Source organism: Gopherus evgoodei, chromosome 6 (genome assembly GCF_007399415.2).
Source record: "Gopherus evgoodei ecotype Sinaloan lineage chromosome 6, rGopEvg1_v1.p, whole genome shotgun sequence".
Lineage (NCBI taxonomy): Eukaryota > Metazoa > Chordata > Testudines > Testudinidae > Gopherus > Gopherus evgoodei.
The window spans coordinates 89,665,368-89,687,369 of NC_044327.1; the positions used below are offsets into that span (position 1 = coordinate 89,665,368).

General features: G+C 42.0%; 1 protein-coding gene across 4 annotated transcripts in view; it reads left to right on the forward strand.

Annotated features, from left to right (window-relative positions):
• IQGAP2 (IQ motif containing GTPase activating protein 2) overlaps nt 1-22,002 on the forward strand; it is a 258,548-nt gene that overhangs the window by 189,768 nt on the left and 46,778 nt on the right. For 2 of the 4 annotated variants that reach the window (XM_030566208.1, XM_030566209.1), the window contains 6 exons: nt 2,517-2,607; nt 13,853-14,017; nt 16,633-16,775; nt 17,753-17,923; nt 21,176-21,259; nt 21,876-21,947. In XM_030566208.1, the coding sequence (XP_030422068.1) occupies nt 2,517-2,607; nt 13,853-14,017; nt 16,633-16,775; nt 17,753-17,923; nt 21,176-21,259; nt 21,876-21,947 (726 nt within the window). Of the gene's footprint in view, nt 1-2,248; nt 2,316-2,516; nt 2,608-13,577; nt 13,640-13,852; nt 14,018-16,632; nt 16,776-17,752; nt 17,924-21,175; nt 21,260-21,875; nt 21,948-22,002 lie in introns of those variants that run through there. The other 2 variants (XM_030566210.1, XM_030566211.1) reach the window with 2 other exon arrangements.

Below are 22,002 nucleotides of genomic sequence, written 5' to 3' on the forward strand. Positions count from 1 at the left end.
ACAGTGGTCTGTAGGCTGTCCTGTCTCGTCTGCTTTGTTTAAACAGTTCCTATCCCTAAACAGCCTACATCTTTAGGAAATGTTACACAATTTTTTTTAAAGCTTCCTATGTGTCACATGATGAATGACTAGCTTCCAGCAGGCAACTTCAAAATGCTGGACAACACCACTGGCTTCCAACTTACTGATAAGCTTAAAATAACAAATTATTACCTGGCCCAGGAGCCGTATGCTTACAAGCACTGTAATAATTCTGAAAAAATCTGAGATTCTGGAGTTAAAATATTTCACACCTCACTCCCCAAGATTCTAGCTGAAGTTTAATGACTCACCCTTTAATGATACTCTGAACAATGTAATTTTGATTTGTAATAGCTGCAGCTACTCTTCACAGTGAGTCTCTGAGATATAGTTGATTCAGATCATGCTTGTGAGGCATTTCTGTTTTGAAATCTTTGTGCTCATGCATAGCTTATGTGCAACTTGACAGTTTGGTAGGAAGTGAAGAGTATTTTGAGTTTTAATTAAAAGTTCTTTGAACCGGATGCCAGAATTAAAATATTCTGTGAGACTGTTGTATTGTAGTTTTATAAGAAAATAATCAAACAGTAATGCATTCTACAAGCTTACAGTTGTTTCCTCTGTAAATCCTCGTAGCAAACTTGGGGAGGAGAGGGCAAGAGAAAAATTACACTAACTTAAAAGTAGGAGTTGACTTTTTGTTTCTGCTGTTTAAGGCTCAAAAGTGTGCGGAAAGTGACCTGGGAAATGCAAATTGTGTTCACAAATGCTTTTTCTGCATCAGTTTGTACTCTTCCCCCACTGTTCTAATCGAGATCAAATGCAGTTTACGATAAGAAAATACATGTGTAAATGCTGATCAAAAATATACATGTTGTGCATGGATAGATACATTCTTGTCACACTTACCACACAAATATCTGTTCCACTTTTCTAATGAAAGAGCTTTTACACATCCTCTCTCCTCTCATTACCATTACCTCTGCAGAGTACAGATTCATTTGGGTTTTGACCTGAAATAAAATAAGTTAAAACACTGAGATCCACCATCAAGCTGGTTCACCACACACCAGGCTATCTTAGCATTCCACCCCTATGTGACATCTTCCTAAATTTCATTTTTGTAGGCATATATTTATACAATTTTGTATCTTTGCTAAAGTGACATTTATGGGTTTCATAATCTAATGTAACTCTTGTACTTTTGTCTTTTTCTCTATAGAAAGTCCCCCTGTGTTACATGAAATTTTTTCAGTTTCTTATTAGCAGTTACCATTTGTATCTTCATTAAGCAATGGAAGCAATTTGCTTCTGCAGTGAGAGGTTGACTGTCCTCCCAACCAACTGCTGACACTGTAACATTGCTTTCCAGCTAGTTGTTAGTGGGTGTGGACTTTGATTCCTGAACACTGAATGAGACCATTTAAGTACCTCCTAAATCAGTCTTTCCTCCGATAGCATCTAGCATTTTTTAAGTTTGTTTTTGGTGGCAGTGTCCTCTGGCTTTACTACTTCTCTGATATTCCAGGCATTTATTTAAGATTTGCATGCTAGAAATTGTGCCATTCTTTGAGATTGTGGGTGGAAAACAAAACCCCAGATTTCTGGTGCAGAGTTATTTCAGTGATGAATGCATTAGAAACACCTTAATTGAGCTTAACTTGAATCTGACCTTGCTAGGGTCTCTTCTTTTGTGCTCACAATTCTGTGTATTAAATCATGCCTGCAGTTATTTACTTCAGTTTGTCTGTATATTTAGGCACTTAAACCTCCAAATGCGTTATTTTAGACTGCAAATTGGGGGCACACAAAAGAAGCTGTTTTTGAAAATTTGGCTTATATTGCCTATGAGGTAAAATTCGATAATCAGTAGTTATCCAATTAAAAATAACAACTGCCCTGGTATGTGCTTCATAATTCAAAAAATTCAAGAATTAAAGAAATCTTTGCATTACTAAATCTGAGCTGTCTTTCTCTGTGAAAGCTCATACTGATATTTTTGATCTCTTTTTACTTGTCTGTACATATGCATGATTTCCAATGAAGAGGTTTGAAAGAAAAGTTAACTGTTTGTAACCTTTTGTTGGATTTATGCTATGTCCTTGAGGAATCATATTGCTATCTGAATACTCCTTTTCCTCTGTTCACTGGTGAATTATGGAAATTGAATTGTTGCTGAATTAACTCTGTTCAGAAATCTATATCTGTCTTCAGTAGAATAAACCTACTATCCAAGCTTTCACATGTTAAATGGAATTTTGCATTTTGGTGAAAATATACTTTTCTTCAGCACAGTAAGTGTATAATCTAAACGTTAGCTTTTATCTGTGATTTTTATTTGTTCATTGCTAGGTTCATATAGTCAAATGAGGTTTAGTGTCCTCAGGCTTTCAGAAGGGCTTTCTGTCTACTGAAGCTTTAATATTGTGTGTTTTCAGACTGAGTTTGACTTACTGTATTTTATGTATAAATATTTCTCCATCTCTCTCTCCCAGGAATCTCATGATGAGTCAGCGGTTCTCTGGCTAGATGAGATACAAAAAGGAATCAATGATGCTAATAGTAATATAGAAAAAGCAGCAAATTGTAAGTATCAACCTGAATGTACATTGAAATACCATTTTTTTCAGGGTAAAGAAAGATGAGATTTTGAACTTTTTTTTTTAATTCATGTACACTTTGATATGTTGGCTAGGTAAGTTACAGTTAATTATTTTTAGGAAACAAAAATACATTTTTTCATTACAGTAAGACTGAGTATGATTAAAATAAGAATTAAATGTAAAGGGTAATTACATCTACCTAGACACTAGGCCAACTGTTTTGTCTTAGTAATTTTGGAAATCAGTATTACCCAAGGTAATAGAAGAGCAAAGATTTCAAATGTTAATACATTTTCACAGAGCTGATGAAATACAGTACATTAATAAATCTCCTTTGCATAGATATGAAAATAGATTCAAGGAGGGAATGACAAGTGAAGCATTTCATATAAGAGATTTTGCTTGTTTGACAAGTTTCTGTGTGGTAATAGAAAACATTTGAAAGAAGTCCCGTGTACAAGTCTAAGTCCTGACCTATGTTGCAAGACTGAATTCCTACATGGTTACAGCTTGGTTAGTCAGATTTCTTATTTCATAACAACGACTCTTAAGAAATGCCAGTAAATACTCCAACTTAGTCACATGCCCTTAATTTTTCAAAGTACTGAAAAAAAAAAGCTTTTTTTTTTTGTGGCAAAATGATGATTATTCCAATTCATAATGCAACAGTTTGCTTTGAATCTGTAAGAAGATAGTAGCGTAAGAGAAGTTGGTTATCCTATTGAACCTAGGGTATGTATAATGTCAAAACTTTTTAGAAGACAGAGTACAGGCAAATCTGAAGGATTTATAACTACAGTAACTCCTCTTAATGTTGTAGTTATGTTCCTGAAAAATGCAATTTTAAGTGAAACTATGTTAAGCTAATCCAGTTTCCCCATAAGAATGAATGTAAATGGGGGATGTGGAGGAGGGAAGGTTAGGTTCCAGGGGAAAATTTTTTTTGCTGTACAATACAGTACTATAGTCGGGAGGTGCCCCCACCTTACCCCACACAGGCACAGCCCACTGGCACTGGAAACAATGAGGGGGGGAAAGGAGGCTGAAGGTTCTGGAGTCTAGGAGAAGCACATTGTGCAGCGGCAGCTTCCCCTGCTCTGCAAGCACCAGTGGAGGGTGACTCAATCCTCAGCCCATCCATGCCTCTTCTTCCCCCTTTACTCCGCACGTGGCAGTTGACAGAGCTCTTCATCGTGGTGGCAGACAGAATGAAGGGCCTTCCTGTGTCCACCCAGAGAATTTCATCACGGATCACTGTCTTTATCCATTTTTGCTATGAATAGGCAAAAGTGCAACTGCCAGCAGTTGAAACCACTCATTCAACCAGGGCACAAGCCTCGTCGGTTGCCTTCCTGGCCCATGTGCCAATTCAAGATATCTGCAGGGCCATGACCTGGTCGTCCATCCATATGTTTGCGTTCCATTACGCAATCACCCAGCAAGCCCAGGACGATGCTGCCTTCGGTAGAGCAGTACTGCAAGCCACACAACTGGGAACTCCAAGCCCACCTCCAGGAATGCTGCTTGTGAGTCACTTAGAATGGAATTGACACGAACAAGCACTTGTTACCTACCTTTTCGTAACTGTTGTTCTTCAAGATGTGTTGTTCATGTCCATTCCATTACCTGCCCTCCTACCCCTCTGAAGTTGCCAGCCCTACGGATACTAATGAGGCAAAAAATTCAAACAACTGTGCCGTGGGTGTGCACACACCTAAAAGGAATGAACATGAGCAACACATCTCGAACAACAGTTACGAAAAGGTAGATAACTGTTTTTCCTCTACCTCTTGTATATTGTTACTTGTTCAAATAAAGCAACCTTCCCCAGGCAACAAAAAAGATCAAACCATATACAATGCTGATCAACTATATATAATAATGAGCATTGAGCTGAGCAAGAAAGAACAGATTACTAAACCCTTTTATATACAGGAATTTACAAACTAAAATTGTAAATTACCCTGTCCTTATCTGAAATGCTAAAGTAGCTTTCTTTTCCAGGTCCCAAGACAGGCTGAAGGTAAATGATATCACTAGGGGCTAGTCTACACTAGGGGGGAGGAATCAATCTAAGATATGAAATTTCAGCTACGCGAAGTCAAAGTATCTTAGTTCAACTTACCTGGCCATCCTCACGGCAGCAAGTCAACTGCCTCGGCTTCCCCGTCGACTCCACTTACTACTCCTGCCAATGTGGAGTACGGGCATTGATTTAGGGATCGATTTATCTAGATGAGACGCAATAAATCAGTCCCCAATAGATCAATTACTACCCGCTGATCCGGATCGGTGGGTAGTGTAGACATGGCCTAGCAGTCAAAGCCCCCAGCTTGACCTACTGTTCCTTACTTGCGAGGGAAAAAATGAGCTTTAAACTAGTCCTTCAGGCCATTGCTGGGAATTTGCTCCCAATCCAAGCAGAGGATCAACCAGCAAAAGTTTTAGAATAAGAATCCTGTAAATTTAATTGGCAACAATATACGGTAAAAGCTGTTTTATCCAACACGTCACCTGCCAGAAAGCTCTATAAACCGGCATTTCTGATCTTCATTGAAATTTCGGTTTATAGTGTGGTTGGTGCAGGACAGGCAGGGAGTTGGGGTGCGGGAGGGGATGTGGCACATGGGTTCTTGGAGGGAGTTTCGGTGCAGGAGGAGAGATGGGGCAGCAGGTTGGGGTGTGAGATGCTGGATCTGAGGGGCACTCACCTCGGGCGGCTCCTAAGCGGAGGCTCGGCAGGTGGTTCTGTATGCTGTCTGCTCCTGTAGGCACCGCTCCCACAGCTTCCATTGGCCGTGGTTCCCAGCCAGTGGGAGCTGTGGAGCTAGCGAGCAGGGGAGGGCAGTGCGTGGCACCACCTGCCATGCCTCTGCCTAGGAGCAACTGGGATAGGTGGGTCCCTGCAAGCAGCAACCTAAAGTGAGCACCCCCTGGATCCGGCACTTTTGCAACCCAGCCTGCTGCCCTGAGGCGCGTGTGCACACACACACCTACCTTCCAGAGCCCATGCTCCACACCCCCTCCCATGCCCCAGCCCTGCATCCCCTCCCACACCCCCACTTCCACCCTTTTAGTTAACTGGTATTTTTCACTTTCAGGCACCCCCCCCACCACCCGTTCTCCCAACATGCCAGATAAAACAGTTTTTACTGTAATTACTGCTTATATGTGGTCATCAAATGTTTTGCCATTACTACATTTTTTCGATTCCACTTTCAGTAGTTGTATTATGTTTGCTAAAGATTAACCTACTGTGTTAAATTAAAATGTTCCTTGGATGTTGATAGCGTAGAATAAAACAAACCTTTGTAGTATTGAACATATATGGCTAGCTACTAAAGATGCGTAGCTCTTTAATGTTGCTTAATTTGATGCTGCTATTGTTTTTAAAGATTGATTAAATCAAGGCACTAGGTTCAGTTAATCAGATGTCCTTAAAACCTTTGGGGGAAACCTTAACAGATCAAATATCTGTGAAAAGCATCTGACTGCTATCATTTGAGAATGGCTCAAATGCATGTATTTACCCACACTGAACATTTTTGCACTTGGTAATTCTAATGCCTCCTTTGATGGGGATAAGTACTTTTAATGAAGCTGTGAGGCAAAGGCATGAGAAACATGAAGGAAAAACTGTGCACAAAGAAAAACGGATCTTTTAAAATTGTAAACAAAGATAAGCAAAAATTAGAGAATGAGACTGCAATAGACAAGATTGTTTTTTCTTGTTTAGGAACAGTATAAATATTGATATTCTAAAGGTTATATAGTTAGTTCCCTGCTAATTTCCACACAAACATTGTATCACGTTGCTAGATAATACAGGAGGTATTACCATGCAATAAGAAATCTGGCTAAGAAAGGCTGGGACTATGTGGGAACCAGTAAAAAGATGCAATAATAGACTTTTTCATAGTCTGTTTTGTTTTATGGCACCTGTTTGTATTATATACATACTATGATTATTCATGAGCTTTAGCATTCGAAAAAGCAGGATTTTCAAGCCATACAATTTTTTTTTAAGCAAGTCACAAACACACACAACCTTTTTTTTTAAAAAAAAAAAAAGTCATTAAGGCCACTGCTCAACATGGAACAGTGGAAGTCAGTGGAACAAATAATATCCATATCCTGCCAAGGCAAAATAACACCACAGGGCACAGACTATCTAATAAGTTCCTGGACTGCATTGCAGACAACTTTTTATTTCAGAAAGTTGAAAAAGCTACTAGGGGGGAAGCTGGTCTAGACTTGATTTTAACCAATAGGGAAGAACTTGTTGAGAATTTGAAAGTAGAAGGAAGCTTGGGTGAAAGTGATCATGAAATCATAGAATTTGCAATTCTAAGGAAAGGTGGTAGGGAGTACAGCAGAATAGAGACAATGGATTTCAGGAAGGCGGATTTTGGTAAGCTCAGAGAGCTGATAGGCAAGGTCCCATGGGAATTAAGACTGAGGGGAAAAACAACTGAGGAAAGTTGGCAGTTTTTCAAAGGGACGCTATTAAGGGCCCAAAAGCAAGTTATTCCGATGGTTAGGAAAGATAGAAAATGTGGCAAAAGACCACCTTGGCTTACCCTTGAGATCTTGCGTGACCTACAAAATAAAAAGGCGTCATATAAAAAATGGAAACTAGGTCAGATCACGAAGGATGAATATAGGCAAATAACACAGGAATGCAGAGGCAAGATTAGAAAAGCAAAGGCACAAAATGAACTCAAACTAGCTATGGGAATAAAGGGAAACAAGAAGACTTTTTATCAATACATTAGAAGCAAGAGGAAGACTAAGGATAGGGTAGGCCCACTGCTCAATGAGGAGGGGGTAACAGTAACGGGAGACTTGGAAATGGCAGAAATGCTTAATGACTTCTTTGTTTCGGTCTTCACTGAGAAGTCTGAAGGAATGTCTAGTATAGTGAATGCTTATGGGAAGAGGGTAGGTTTAGAAGAGAAAATAAGGAAAGAGCAAGTAAAAAATCACTTAGAAAAGTTAGATGCCTGCAAGTCACCAGGGCCTGATGAAATGCATCCTAGAATACTCAAGGAGTTAATGGAAGAGGTATCTGAGCCTCTAGCTATTATCTTTGGGAAATCATGGGAGACGGGGGAGATTCTAGAAGACTGGAAGGGGGCAAATATAGTGCCCATCTATAAAAAGGGAAATAAAAACAACCCAGGAAACTACAGACCAGTTAGTTTAACTTCTGTGCCAGGGAAGATAATGGAGCAGGTAATCAAAGAAATCATCTGCAAACACTTGGAAGGTGGTAAGGTGATAGGGAATAGCCAGCATGGATTTGTAAAGAACAAATCGTGTCAAACTAATCTGATAGCGTTCTTTGATAGGATAACGAGCCTTGTGGATAAGGGAGAAGCGGTGGATGTGATATACCTAGACTTTAGTAAGGCATTTGATATGGTCTCGCATGATATTCTTATAGATAAGCTAGGAAAGTACAATTTAGATGGGGCTACTATAAGGTGGGTGCATAACTGGCTGGATAACCGTACTCAGAGAGTAGTTGTTAATGGCTCCCAATCCTGCTGGAAAGGTATAACAAGTGGGGTTCCGCAGGGGTCTGTTTTGGGACCGGTTCTGTTCAATATCTTCATCAACGATTTAGATGTTGGCATAGAAAGTACGCTTATTAAGTTTGCGGACGATACCAAACTGGGAGGGATTGCAACTGCTCTGGAGGATAGGGTCAAAATTCAAAATGATCTGGAAAAATTGGAGAAATGGTCTGAGGTAAACAGGATGAAGTTCAATAAAGATAAATGCAAAGTGCTCCACTTAGGAAGGAACAATCAGTTTCACACATACAGAATGGGAAGAGACTGTCTAGGAAGGAGTATGGCAGAAAGAGATCTAGGGGTCATAGTAGACCACAAGCTTAATATGAGTCAACAGTGTGATACTGTTGCAAAAAAAGCAAACATGATTCTGGGATGCATTAACAGGTGTGTTGTAAACAAGACAGGAGAAGTCATTCTTCCGCTTTACTCTGCGCTGGTTAGGCTTCAACTGGAGTATTGTGTCCAGTTCTGGGCACCGCATTTCAAGAAAGATGTGGAGAAATTGGAGAGGGTCCAGAGAAGAGCAACAAGAATGATTAAAGGTCTTGAGAACATGACCTATGAAGGAAGGCTGAAGGAATTGGGTTTGTTTAGTTTGGAAAAGAGAAGACTGAGAGGGGACATGATAGCAGTTTTCAGGTATCTAAAAGGGTGTCATCAGGAGGAGGGAGAAAACTTGTTCACCTTAGCCTCAAATGATAGAACAAGAAGCAATGGGCTTAAACTGCAGCAAGGGAGATTTAGGTTGGACATTAGGAAAAAGTTCCTAACTGTCAGGGTAGTTAAACACTGGAATAGATTGCCTAGGGAAGTTGTGGAATCTCCATCGCTGGAGATATTTAAGAGTAGGTTAGATAAATGTCTATCAGGGATGGTCTAGACCGTATTTGGTCGTGCCATGAGGGCAGGGGACTGGACTAGATGACCTCTCGAGGTCCCTTCCAGTCCTAGAGTCTATGAGTGTCATCAATTTTCAGATGAGAAAAGTTGGGTTTACCAATTTCCCACAAGGAATATGCAAGCGTGTTTTGTTTAAAGATGCTAACACACACTAAGATCAAATGGTCTAGACTTGAACTCTATTTTCTTATTACATTGAGAATTTCATTTTGACCCATAAACCTCAGGGAGGCTTTCTTAAGAAGGCAAACAAATTAAAGAACAGTGCGTGCAAAAATACGGGCAAACTACAAGTGTAATGTTAGCCATTGTTTTGAACAAAAATTAACTGAAGTGTTTGACTCAATTTCAATAAAAGGGATTTATGTAGAAAAGGAATCTATTTTTGAAGAGGAGGTGGAAGGAGGATGTCAATAACCGCATAATATCAAAGAATGAATTGAGTGACGTGACAAACTAAAAAGTGCCGGTTTCATTAGGAAGTCTTGAGCTTCCTGTAAGCTTATTTTTGTGATTTGTTTAAAGATTTCCACAGAGATGAGAGAGTAGTAGTAAAAATATTTTGATTTCATAGTGTAATTTTGACAAACATGACATCTCACGTGAAACTTTCCACATTCACAAAAAACTTTGTGGAACTTATGTATTCTCTTTTTTTAAAAATCTGTATAGCAATAAAAATTGACACATTTGCAGAATGTTGGAATGAGCTTTCCTATTCACACCATACTTTTTCAGGTGCTTGGTTTGACTTGTGTTTAAGCCATTTTATTCTATTTTTGTGAGTGGGGGAGTCACAGGGCAAACTTGCATCACAGTTGACTTTGCTCCTATGACATGAACTAGCAAAGCAGGTCTTCTATACCTTGCATGCATTGCTAGCAGTCACAGAAATCCTGTGTTTTGGGAGAGTCCACATCACAGGAATGAGCTGATCTTTGGCCCTCTTAAAGGTTCAGTTTCATTCTGTGACAGGACTGCTGCATTTTGTGTATCTGAGCAGTTGAAGGGTCAGGGGAAAACACTGGTGGTGACTAGTCCAGTATTTGAGATTCTAAATACTACAAGAACTGAGGGGTATACCTGGGAACCTACTTTTTTGCTGTCCTTGAATTAGTAAGTTTTGCTGTTTAGTATAGTCTTGCCATGAAAACACAGTCCCTGAGAGGAGAACTCTTGAGAAACAAAAAAAGAGTTGGAGCAGCAGCTTTATGTTTAGAGTCATTTCTTCAGAAGAAGCCCCACTGTCAGTGTGCTAGAGCTCGGTGCAGAAGGGCCAGTCGCAAAGTATGATATAACTGCCTCAGCTACCTGTCATACCAAGGCACTCCTAATGAACAATGTTAATGTAACCTAACCTTCTGTACCAAGCTACTGCTGTTGCTGTTTGGATTTCTGTATTCTCGTTGATATTCTAATGCCAGTCAGTGGCAGCATGGCAGACTAGGCATGATCATCTCTAGCCTTGGAAGAGTCTGTGTGCCATGCATAGGTTAGTTCTTCTTCGAGTGATTGCTCATATCCATTCCAGTTAGGCATGCGCGCGCTGCGTGCATGTTCGTCGGAAGACTTTTTACCCCAGCAACACTCAGTGGGTCGGCTGGGCACCCCCTGGAGTGGCGCCGCTATGGCACCGGATATATACCCCTGCCAACCCAGCCACCCCTCAATTCCTTCTTACCGCCCGTGTCGGTCGTTGGAACAGTGAAGCGCGGCTTAGCTGACCTCCACTTCCCTAGTTACTCATAGTTTTCTGATTCTTTTATCATGTATATAGTTATAATCCTTTTTATATAGTTATAATTAGCGTATTTGTTTATAGCATAGTTAGTCCACTATAGTTAGAGTCCAGAAGTGGGGATTTCCCCACATAGACCTGTTCGCATCCTGTGTGAACAGGAAATGCCAGATGTTCTGCTCCTTCCAGGGTCGATCTTGGATGCATTCCTAATGTCGAAGCACCGGTTGCTTTATGCTTTCCCACGGTTCCCGCTGGTTCACAAGGTCGTGTTAAAACTCCACGGGGACAGAGCGCACCTAATCATGATAGCGCCAGCGTCGCCCAAGCTGCTCAACCTGTCAATAACCAGCCCAATTACCCTGCCACTCCACCCAGACCTCATAACCCAGGACCACGGCAGTCTTCGCCACCCAGACCTGCAGGCCCTTCACCTCACAGCATGGCTGCTGCATGGCTGAACCAGTCAGAGTTGCACTGCTCTGCTGCAGTACAGCAAATACTCCTGGGTAGCAGGAAGCCTTCCACTCGGTCAACGTATCTGGCCAAGTGGAAACGTTTCTCTTGCTGTTGCACAACGCAGAATGTTACTCCCTCTGAGGTCTCGATCCCTACCATCCTGGACTACCTTTGGTCTCTTAAGCAGCAGAGCCTGGCGGTATCTTTTTTGAGGATGCACTTGGCGGCCATCTCCACATTCCACCCAGGAGAGAATGGCCACTCCGTGTTCTTGCACCCTATAGTTACTAGATTTCTCAAGGGTCTGGAGCACCTATACCCCCAAGTACACCGCCCCGCCCCTACCTGGGACCTCAACCTAGTTCTAAACAGACTTATGCTTCCACCATTCAAGCCGTTGGCAACTTGCTCACTGCTATACCTGTCCTTGAAGACAGTTTTTCCTCATAGCCATTACATCGGCCAGACGAGTCTCCGAGCTTCGAGCGCTCACGGTGGACCCACCGTATATGTCTTTCACAAGGACAAGGTACAATTGCGACCCTATCCAGCGTTCCTTCCTAAAGTGGTATCGGCCTTCCATACCAATCAGGACATCTTTCTTCTGGTCTTCTTCCCAAAGCCGCATTCATCTCGACGGGAACAACAATTACATTCCCTAGATGTCCATAGGGCACTCGCATTTTATATCGATCAGACGAAGCCCTTCCGTAAATCCCCCCCCCAACTCTTCGTTGCAGTGGCTGACCAGATGAAGGGCCTACCAGTCTCCTCCAAGAGGATCTTCTCGTGGATGATGGCATGCATCCGTACGTGCTATGACTTGGCTCGTGCTCCCTCGGGCCACCTCACCGCACATTCTACCAGGGCTCAGGCTTCATCTGCTGCCTTCCTGGCTCATGTACCAATCCAGGAAATATGTCGTGCAGCTACCTGGTCCTTGGTCCACACCTTTGCTTCTCATTATGCTTTGGTCCAACAGTCTAGAGATGATGCAGCCTTTGGCTCAGCAGTTCTGCACTCTGCCACATCTCACTCCGACCCCACCGCCTAGGTAAGGCTTGGGAATCACCTAACTGGAATGGATATGAGCAATCACTCGAAAAAAGATGGTTACTCACCTTTGTAACTGTTGTTCTTTGAGATGTGTTGCTCCTATCCATTCCAAACCCACCCTCCTTCCCCACCATTGGAGTAGCCAGCAAGAAGGAACTGAGGGGTGGCTGAGTCGGCAGGGGTATATATATCCGGTGCCATAGCTGCGCCACTCCAGCCAAGTGTTGCTAGGGTAAAAAGTCTTCCGACGAACGTGCATGCGGCACGCACACACCTAACCAGAATGGATTTGAGCAACACGTCTCGAACAACAACAGTTACAGAGGTGAGTAACCGTCTTTTTCTTTTAAGTTCAGACAAACAGTGGGATCCTACTTGGTGAAAAGGTTGGGTGTGTCTAATCTTGCTGTGGGTTTCTGTGTTGTCTTGCATACAGTTTGCCTGCTCTCAACTGAATTCTTATTTCTTTTCAGAGTGACAATGAAGCTCTGTCTCCTTCCTAACCTAAATTTGTTTATACCCACCTCTTTCATTAGTTAATAGTATCAAGCTTACAAAAAAGTTGTCTTTCAGTTTACCAAATTTTCACTTGCTTACTTGGGGAGATGTCTTGTTGGGGGATTATCTTCTCCATCCTGTAGGCTGTTTGTTGCTTGGACACCGCAAGTCCCTCCTGCATCAGCTTTATTGGGGATAGCAATACGTATGCAAAAGAGGTCAGGGGAGGGGAATATCCTTTGTCAGCTTTGAGCAGCACATGTTTGCGACTTAAGAAAATTGCATATGCCACTTCAGTCTAATGCACAAATTGTGGAAGGCAACAGCAGAGTTGGTGTCAATCACTCATTTCTCCTCTAGATTATGTTGACCCAAATTTCAGAGGCCATTAATGTAAGTGTCAGCATAGGAATGCCATGATAAACATTGAAGCATGGACTGCTATGTCTGTAACTGTCTCAAACTTGAAAGCTTGTGTGAATCTACCTCTTCACATCTTTATAGGCTTTGCTATAGCTGAAATTCCATGAAAAATGACACTTTATGGGGTATAAATTTTATTTTATTTCAGATGACAAATTTTGCAAAAAGTCACTTGCACACAGCTGCTAGGCTTATATGGTGCTGCATGACTGTCTTCACTAAAGCAGCCAGACTTTGTCCCCAGATTCCGCAATCAATATTTACTTATTCCTAACTACACTTCCAGTGCTGTGCAAGGTATCTTTGCAGCATTGTGGTATACATTGTACAGACTAGAAGGTGCACTGGCATTGTACATGGTGAGTTTGTTATCTGAAATAGTTGCATTTACAAATATCTCACTTAAGAGAGTAGATAGTGAAAAGATACAAGAGATGGTGGTACGTCATGTATATAATCTCCAAGAACGTCAACACAAAAGTGCATTCTCTAGATCACTGAAATGTAGAACTGTATCTGTGTGTATGTAAAATATAAAATGTCTGACGTTGAAATGCAATTTTGTTGTTTAGTGGCTCTTGGAACCTCAATGATTAACAACTGTTTGGAAAAGCATGATTCGCAACCAGTCCTGGATATATTGCAGTCTCCTAAGTTTGGTTTAAGAGTTGTTCCGGAATGTGCTGAAACCTATTACAAGAACCTTTTAGAAGCCAAGAATTTAAAAACCAAAGAAGGTAAAACCAGATCTCTGCAGTACTGTAAAGGCATTGAAGGATTAGTGCAAAGTATTTATATATAGTGCAAATGTATATAAATGTTTGTGTTTATATACTGTAACTTTAATTCTCTCTGTAAATTAAGGGAGAGTTGGAGGAAACTTATGAGATTTTTCCCCCCTCTGATTTGTCAAAGGCTGTCTCAATCTCTAGTATTGAATTTCTCCGTAGCTGCCTATAGGCTACTCCACAGCCCAAAATAGCCTCAGTATGGAGCCCACCAGCTCTACTCCTTTTTCCACTCCCAGCACAACCTTATACCAGCAACTGCGAGGTCAGTTCTATGCTGCTCCTGTTTGGGTGAATTCCTAAGGCCATTGCAATACCAGAGCACTGTACAGGAGCTGCAGCTGGGGTCAGAATCTGGCCCTCAGTGTAAAGGAGGACTAACATTTAAAGTAGTGTCGGCTAGTCCTGGGTATTCATGTTAACCATGACCAGCTGATGGTTTTAAATGAGAAACAGTCTAGTTTAACATGTTGTGTAACAATGCCTTTTTCCAGCACAGACATGCTTATTTTACCATATAAGACACTTTATGGGTGGTATTTTGTATAGTTGTCTTCCTCTTCATGTTTCCCTTGTACTCCTGAGAGAATTTTATGCCAAAAAAATGAAAATTCTGCGCACACTATTTTCAGATTCTTCAAATTTTATTTATCAATAAATAAACATGGAGGCTCCAGGATGGCAGTGGGGAGCACAGGCTGTGTGGAGGTGAGATATCACCCTGCAGCCCCCCACCATCCGTCCAGGTCATGGATGCAGTGGTGAGGCTGCACCCAACCCTGACACAGCCTAACCCATAAATACCCTGAGGCCCTGCCCCTCTGTGCCAGACACACCAGATGGGAGCAGGCAGGCTTAATATGGCCAGATCCAAGTGTGGAGGGGCTTTGTGTGGGGTGGATCCTGGTGTGTGGCAAGAGGGTTCTGTGTGAGACAATCTGGGTGTGGGCAACTCAGTGGGAGATCTGGATGCACGTGTGTAGGGGCAATGAGACTCTGCAGGGGGGTCTAGATGAAGGGTTGGTGGGCAGTTCTTGATGTGAGGAGGCTGAGTAGAGGGGGCAGGGTGCTGGGGGAGTGGGGTTTGGTGGGGTGGGTGTCTAAGTACAGCTGGTTGGGGTGCCATGGGGCAGGGATGCTAAAATAATTTGTATAGAGGGGGTGCTAAGAGCCAATGAAGCAAACTCAAAACCCCTGTATATGATGGAAACTGCTTCAAGCCAGGGGGTGCAGCGGCAATCCCAGCACCCCTAGTTCTATCACCTTTACCGTGGGGTGGGATTCCAGGTGTTCAGAGTTCACTGGTGTAGCACAGAATTTTCCCGGGAGTAACCTTGGCACAGTCCATAGAGAAACTTACTCAAGGCTCTCCTTGTCTCTCTCAGCATGTAGTCTTATTTTTGTGTTTACCAAAACTGATGGTGCTCAGAAGAATAACCTGCATGCCCTGTGGCGTATATTATGAGCCTATAGGGTCCAACCTATCCCTGAGATGCTGCAAAAGCTTCCAGTCATTGCTAACACTGCGTCATATCCACCAGTGCTAGCAATGGCAGAAGCCTTAGTATATAGACTGACTGCTACCAGCATTTTAAATACTATGTTGACTAGGTCAGCTCTGAGTAGAGATGGATAACACAGTTCTTGAAAATGCCCATTCCAGCCGGTGGCTAGTCTTTACTATGTTCCTCACTGTTGTCCACCCCATTGGAACTGAGCCGTTGTTAATATAGCAGGTGTGACAGACCCAGGCCAGTGTGGTACAGGAGTCTGGTAGAGGGAAAATATACTAGTCACTGGCTGAGTAGTTTTCTGTTCCCTGAGTGACTAGAGCAGGAGCTGCACTGGAGTAATCAGGAACCTGCTAGAACACCTGCAGCCAATCTTGGCAGGCTAATCAGGATACCTGGGTTTAAAAAGAAGCTCACTCCAGTCAGGGAGGGAGGAGCTAGAGGAGAGGAAGTGCGTGTGAGGAGCTGGGAGCAAGAGGCACAAGGAGCTGAGAGTGAGAGGGTGTGCTGCTGGAGAACTGAGGAGTACAAGCGGTATCAGACACCAGGAGGAAGGTCCTGTGGTGAGGATAAAGAAGGTGTTTGAAGGAGGCCATGGGGAAGTGGCCCAGGGAGTTGTAACTGTCATGCAGCTGTTACAAGAGGCACTATAGACAGCTGCAATCCACAGGGCCCTGGGCTGGAACCCGGAGTAGAGGGCGGGCCTGGGTTCCCCCCAAACCTCCCAACTCCTGATCAGACACAGGAGGAGATGATCCAGACTGTGGGGAAGATCACTGAGGTGAGCCAATCTGCCAATAAGCACAGGACCCACCAAGGTAGAGGAGGAACTTTGTCACACAGGATATTTTTGCAAAATTTTCCTAGTTTAGGGTAGATCAATAATTGTGCTGACTTTTTCATATATGTAAAATAATTGAAAACATTCTTTGGCAGGGAGGAGAATTTGGCAGGGCCATTCTTTGGCAGGGTGGAGGGGAAGGGGAGACAACTTTTTATAAATGTATTAAGGCTCCTAAATGTAAGCTAACAGTATACATATATTGCTTTTAGATTCTAGTGAAGGTCCATGGCTCAAACTTATAATGAAGAATAGATATGATTATTATTATAATGTGGAAACTGGAGAGAGTACCTTTGTTCCGCCTGAAGGGTTTATACCAAAGACTTCTTGGCTAACCAGTGAAGAAATACAGGTAGAGTGCTAGCATGCTCAAAATGACTGCATACAACTGCTAGAAGAGGGCCTCATCCTCCCTGATTGAACTAACCTCGTTATCTCTAGCCTGCTTCTTGCTTGCATATATATACACCTGCCCCTGGAAATTTCCACTACATGCATCCGATGAAGTGGGTATTCACCCATGAAAGCTCATGCTCCAAAACCTCTGTTAGTCTGTAAGGTGCTACAGGACTCCTTGTTGCTGCAACTGCAACATAAACACAGAAGTGAGTGGTTTAACACTGTTGAATACAAAGAAAGTGGTTATGTCAAGATTTTTAGGGTCTTAAAAGTACAAAGGAAAAGAGAGAATTATCTAATTGGACTTTGGTTTAGGCTGTTCATTTCCCCAAATACAGTAGAACTTAATCTTAGTTTATTCAAACCCTTGGAAGGGAGCTGACAACTGAGAAGCATCTCACTTTGGCCCATATCATACAATCATAAGTACCCTTAAATCTGCTTTTGAATAATGTTCCAAGTCTATGTAATCATGCTTGGTCAGTTATAGTACTGTGTTGCATATTGTACTCTACAAGAATGTTTTTTCATGTCATTCTGAAACTTAGAAATCCTAAAATAAGCATTTTCACACAGATGTATGGGTTCCCTTTTTAGACTCCGGGCTTCTTGCTCTTGAGTTAATAGGAATTGGTAGTATTGCAAAAGCAAAGACCTCTGCCCCCTGGTATGAAAAGCTTTGTAATGGCTAAAACCTGTCCTTTCAGCTTATTGTTGATGTGGTCTGAAGGGAGTTCGGTCCTCCTTTGAACAAATGATGGTAATAACATTGTGGTTCTCAATTCTGTGAGTGGTTAAAAATGTGTGGAGTAAATTGAAGGGGTTTTCATAATGGGTATGGATGGAGAGAATGGAATCCAAATTGTGAAATGGTTTGCCTTCCGCTTTGCTTCATTGCTTGTTAAACACTTTTTACATGATCTCTTACAGACTATTGTTGGGCAAGTTACAGCAGATTACAATCGAGAGCAGCTGTGGTTCGCTAATGAAAACCTGATTCTTCAGCTGCAAGCCCTAGCAAGGGGATTCCTAGTCAGAAAAAGTTATGAGGAGAGAAAAGGATTCCTCCAAAAACAGGAACCATCTGTGATCAAAATACAGGTATTGCTGTGTAATATAAAGGCACAGTCACTTCTTCTGGGTGTTTAGTAGCTTTTTTACATGTGACACTCTGTATGACCTTTTGGGTGTGTGTTATCTTCCTACCTTCTTTTGCAGAAAGGACTTCTTGTGGCATTTGTTATTTACAGAACTGATTTGTTGTACAAACACAGGTCCGTGTGCTCAGTGACAGAAATGCTTTGTGTTTTAAACTGACAAAACTCCAGTTTACAATGGCTATAGATCATGTATAACTGTAGTATAGAACAGGCCAGTTGGAGAAGCCTGGTGATTCTTACCACTAGCTTCTTCCTGAGCATATTTAAATGGGGGTGCGAGAAAAGAGTAGGAGGATGGAAAGTAATTGAAGCTCTAGTTCTCTGCCAAGGCATGGTTCACTCAGGAAATGCATTCTTTTCTCTGCTCTCCCCCAGTCAGAAGCAGTTTGCTTCTGCTTTACGAAGCGAATGCTCATATAACACTGCTCTACAGCCAAAATGCTTCTGAAATAAATGTAGTCCAACTTTACTAATTCTGGGTCACTGAGGACGAAAATTATGCTTAAAATTGTTGATTGGCTCTAGTTTTCAAGATATGCTACTGGATCAGTATATACGACCCTTGACTTGGGAATGGCGGAGGCTAAGTGAGTTATAAAGGGGAGGGATCTCAATTTAAACCAGAAATGATTAAAATACATCTTTGACTGGATCTATGAATAAATCTGACTGGGTTTGGACAGTACTTGCTTTTTAGGCAAAACAATGAATGATGCAATCTGAAGCTGGTATTGCATCATACATGATATGAATTGCATCATGTTATTCCTAGAAGATGCAATCATAACGAAGCTTACATCACTCTGCTGAACAAATTGCCCTATATCAGCTCTAGAAATCATACAGTGTCGTGCTCTCTTATTGGTCAGTGTTTGATTTTGCAAAGGGACACATTTCTGTTTAGCCAAAGTGAGCAGAGATGTCTCGTACTTGTGTGAACAGTGCAGATAACTTCTGCTATGTTTGTGGTGAAGTGACTTTTGCATCACAAAAGCGCAGTATAACCACTATGGTTAAGAAAGCCTATCACCTTTATTTTGGCTGCAAAATTGGAGATCAGGACAAGAGGTGGGCCCCACACATATGCTGCAACACTTGTGCAACAAATCTTCTCCAGTGGTTGAACAGGAAAAGGAAATCTATGCCTTTTGCAGTGCCAATGATTCGGAGAGAGCCAACAGATCATACCAGCAATTGTTACTTCTGCATGGTGCCTCCAGTTGGGAAAGGTGTGTCAGAGAAGAAGTGGACTGTGCATTATCCAAACATTCCATCAGCTATACACCCAGTACCCCACGGAGAAGAACTGCCGGTTCCTGATGCACCAGAATCATTCTCACTTGAGTCAGACGAGGAAGAGGATGAAACTTCTGGTCCTAAACCATCAGTGTCACAGGACCCACATTTTCTCCCATCCTCCTCTTCTGAACCACACCTCATAACACAAGGTGAACTGTATGACCTTGTCAGGGATTTGGAACTATCCAAGAGTAAGGCAGAGCTGTTGGGCTCCAGACTACAGCAGTGGAATCTCCTGGCAGGCTATCAGGGCAAATGGAGCCCATCAATGCTTGCAGACTATTGCTGGACAGTGACAAGAGATGCTCCATTTAATGAATACAAGAGACAAGCCAAGAAGCGCCAAGTAGACACTGAATAGGACTAAACTATGTACATAATAGTTTTTTGCCTTTTGTTTCATAATAATTTTTAGTTATATAACCCTTTTGCTGATTTTTAAAGTGTTACATAAACAAGACAGGTGAAATATTATTATAATGTAAAGCAACCATAAACACATGAAAAGACCTAGGTTTACAATTTATGATTAAAACTCTACTATCTACACAATAGACATAGACATAAAATGTAAAAACTTAAATATCTTAGAAACAGTAGCCAATCAGTTGTTTTAATTGTCATATTTGAATTCAGCACATCAAAATACATAATAAATAGCACATTTTATCTTTGAAGCAGACGACTTCTCAAAAATTGTAGACCAGTGTTGTTACACTATTCCTGCATATACTATAATAGTAGACTTGCTCAATAAGCTTGAATTTTTTAGCATTAAAGTTCAGTTTTTAAAAAATGTTTTTTTCTAGAATGGGTGCATACTGCAATGAATCAAAACTTATTTTTGCTACTACTTCAGATTATTAGTAAAATATGTTATGGTGATGTCAAAGGCTTTATTAAGATTGGGACTCCCTTGTGGTGTTACAGAACCAATACAAAAAATTGCAAGCTCTTTGAGAAGGAATCCTCCAAGACCAGATTCAGCAAGTATGTGTAACTATCCTTAGAAACTAGATGGAGGATGTAGGAAGTGGTAATAAAACATGCGTTTACACAAGCAACATAAGATAAATGTTGCAAGTCCCGCCCGGCTATATCCCTAGCCAGATGTCAACTTCCTGTGGGCATCCCAATAAAAATGGCTATTGGAGTGTTAGGAGAAGTGAAGTCCAAATGGCTTGTGAGAGAAGCAGACAGGCTGATGAGAGAGGTTGGCATCATTGGTAAAACGGGCAACACAATAAGATGAGTGGGTAAGGAGGGAGGAACTAGATTGGCAGGGTCTTTAAAAGCAGGGACCAGCACTGGTGTTTGATGGGATAGAGAACTGGGAGCCAGATGAAAAAATTTGAGGGTAGTGTGATCAGAAAAGGCAAGAAGGTGTTAACTGGATTTTGAATGGTCCTGAGAATCTGACAATGGATGCCAGAAAGGGAAGGAGGTCACATAGTCGAGACTGGTGATGAAGGGGGCCTGGACAAAGTTATACTAGTATAGACAGAGAATAGGGCAGCTCTGTGACACCATGGAACAAGAGGAGACAATATTTGGAAACTGCCTAGAGGTGCAGGCTTAGAGTCTGCAATCAAAAATGGCATGCAGAGCACTGGACTGAGAGGCTTCAGGCCTGAGTGACACCGAGGCTGACGTCCTGGGTCAGGAATGGAGTGATGGATTTACGAGTCATCAGCTTAGAGGTGAATGTTGATGCCACAGGAGTGGATGAGGGCTTGTAAAAAGGTGTAAAGTACAGATGTGCCTCAGTCACGTTTTCTCATCGCCTTTAAATTGAACAGCAATTTCTCTGTGGAACAAGATCTATAAACTTGATTTTCCAGGTATATGCATAGTGAAACTAATGGTCACACTACTAACCTGCTTTTCAAAATAGGCTTCCTGGAAGGGATATAAACAAAGGAAAAGCTACACTGACAGGTTGCGGGTGCTTCAAGGCAATGTTGCTGCTATCGTCAAGGTAAACTTCCATCTATGATGAGTGGAATTAGGGTTTGCTCTGTGGATAATGACGTTTCCTGCTTGTTGGGGGAATCCAAACACTTGAAAGCCCAAGGAATCTAGGGAGAGGGTCTGCTGCAGTAAAACTGCAAGTATTCCTATTCCGCTGGGCATTACGTGGCAGGCTCAAAGTTCTGACAGCAGCTAGTAATTCAAGAAATCTGCTTTTTGATTAATACCGTGAGTCTTCCATTAAAAGCCAGAGGCTGTCAAGTATGATTATTTGCAAAAAGGAGGTCATGTCATTATCTCCATTTTATACCCTGGGAAGCAAAGGCTCAGAGAGAGATGAATGTGACTTGGCCAAGGTCACCCAACAGACCGGCAGCAAAGCCCGGAATCAAACCCAGGTCTTCTGAGTCCCAGTCCCACTGGCTAGTCCAGTGTTCTGGCCATTAGATCACAGAGCCCAATCATCCCATCAGGTGTGCATGTGATTCCATTGACTTCGCTGAAGTTGTGTGCTATGCAACTGATGGGTCAGTCAAGCATCTAACCTTTTTTAAAAGAGCCAGATAAAATTAGTTTTTCTTAGTTCTCCTACAATTCCTCTTAAGTTTTTATTTGACTTTTAGATTCAGTCATGGGTCAAAATGTGGCTAGCGAGGAAGGCATACAAGAAACGGCTGCAGTATTTCAAGGATCATGTAAGGCATTTCTCTACCCCATCCCCTTTTGAGAAGAGAACTAATGTAGTAGTAA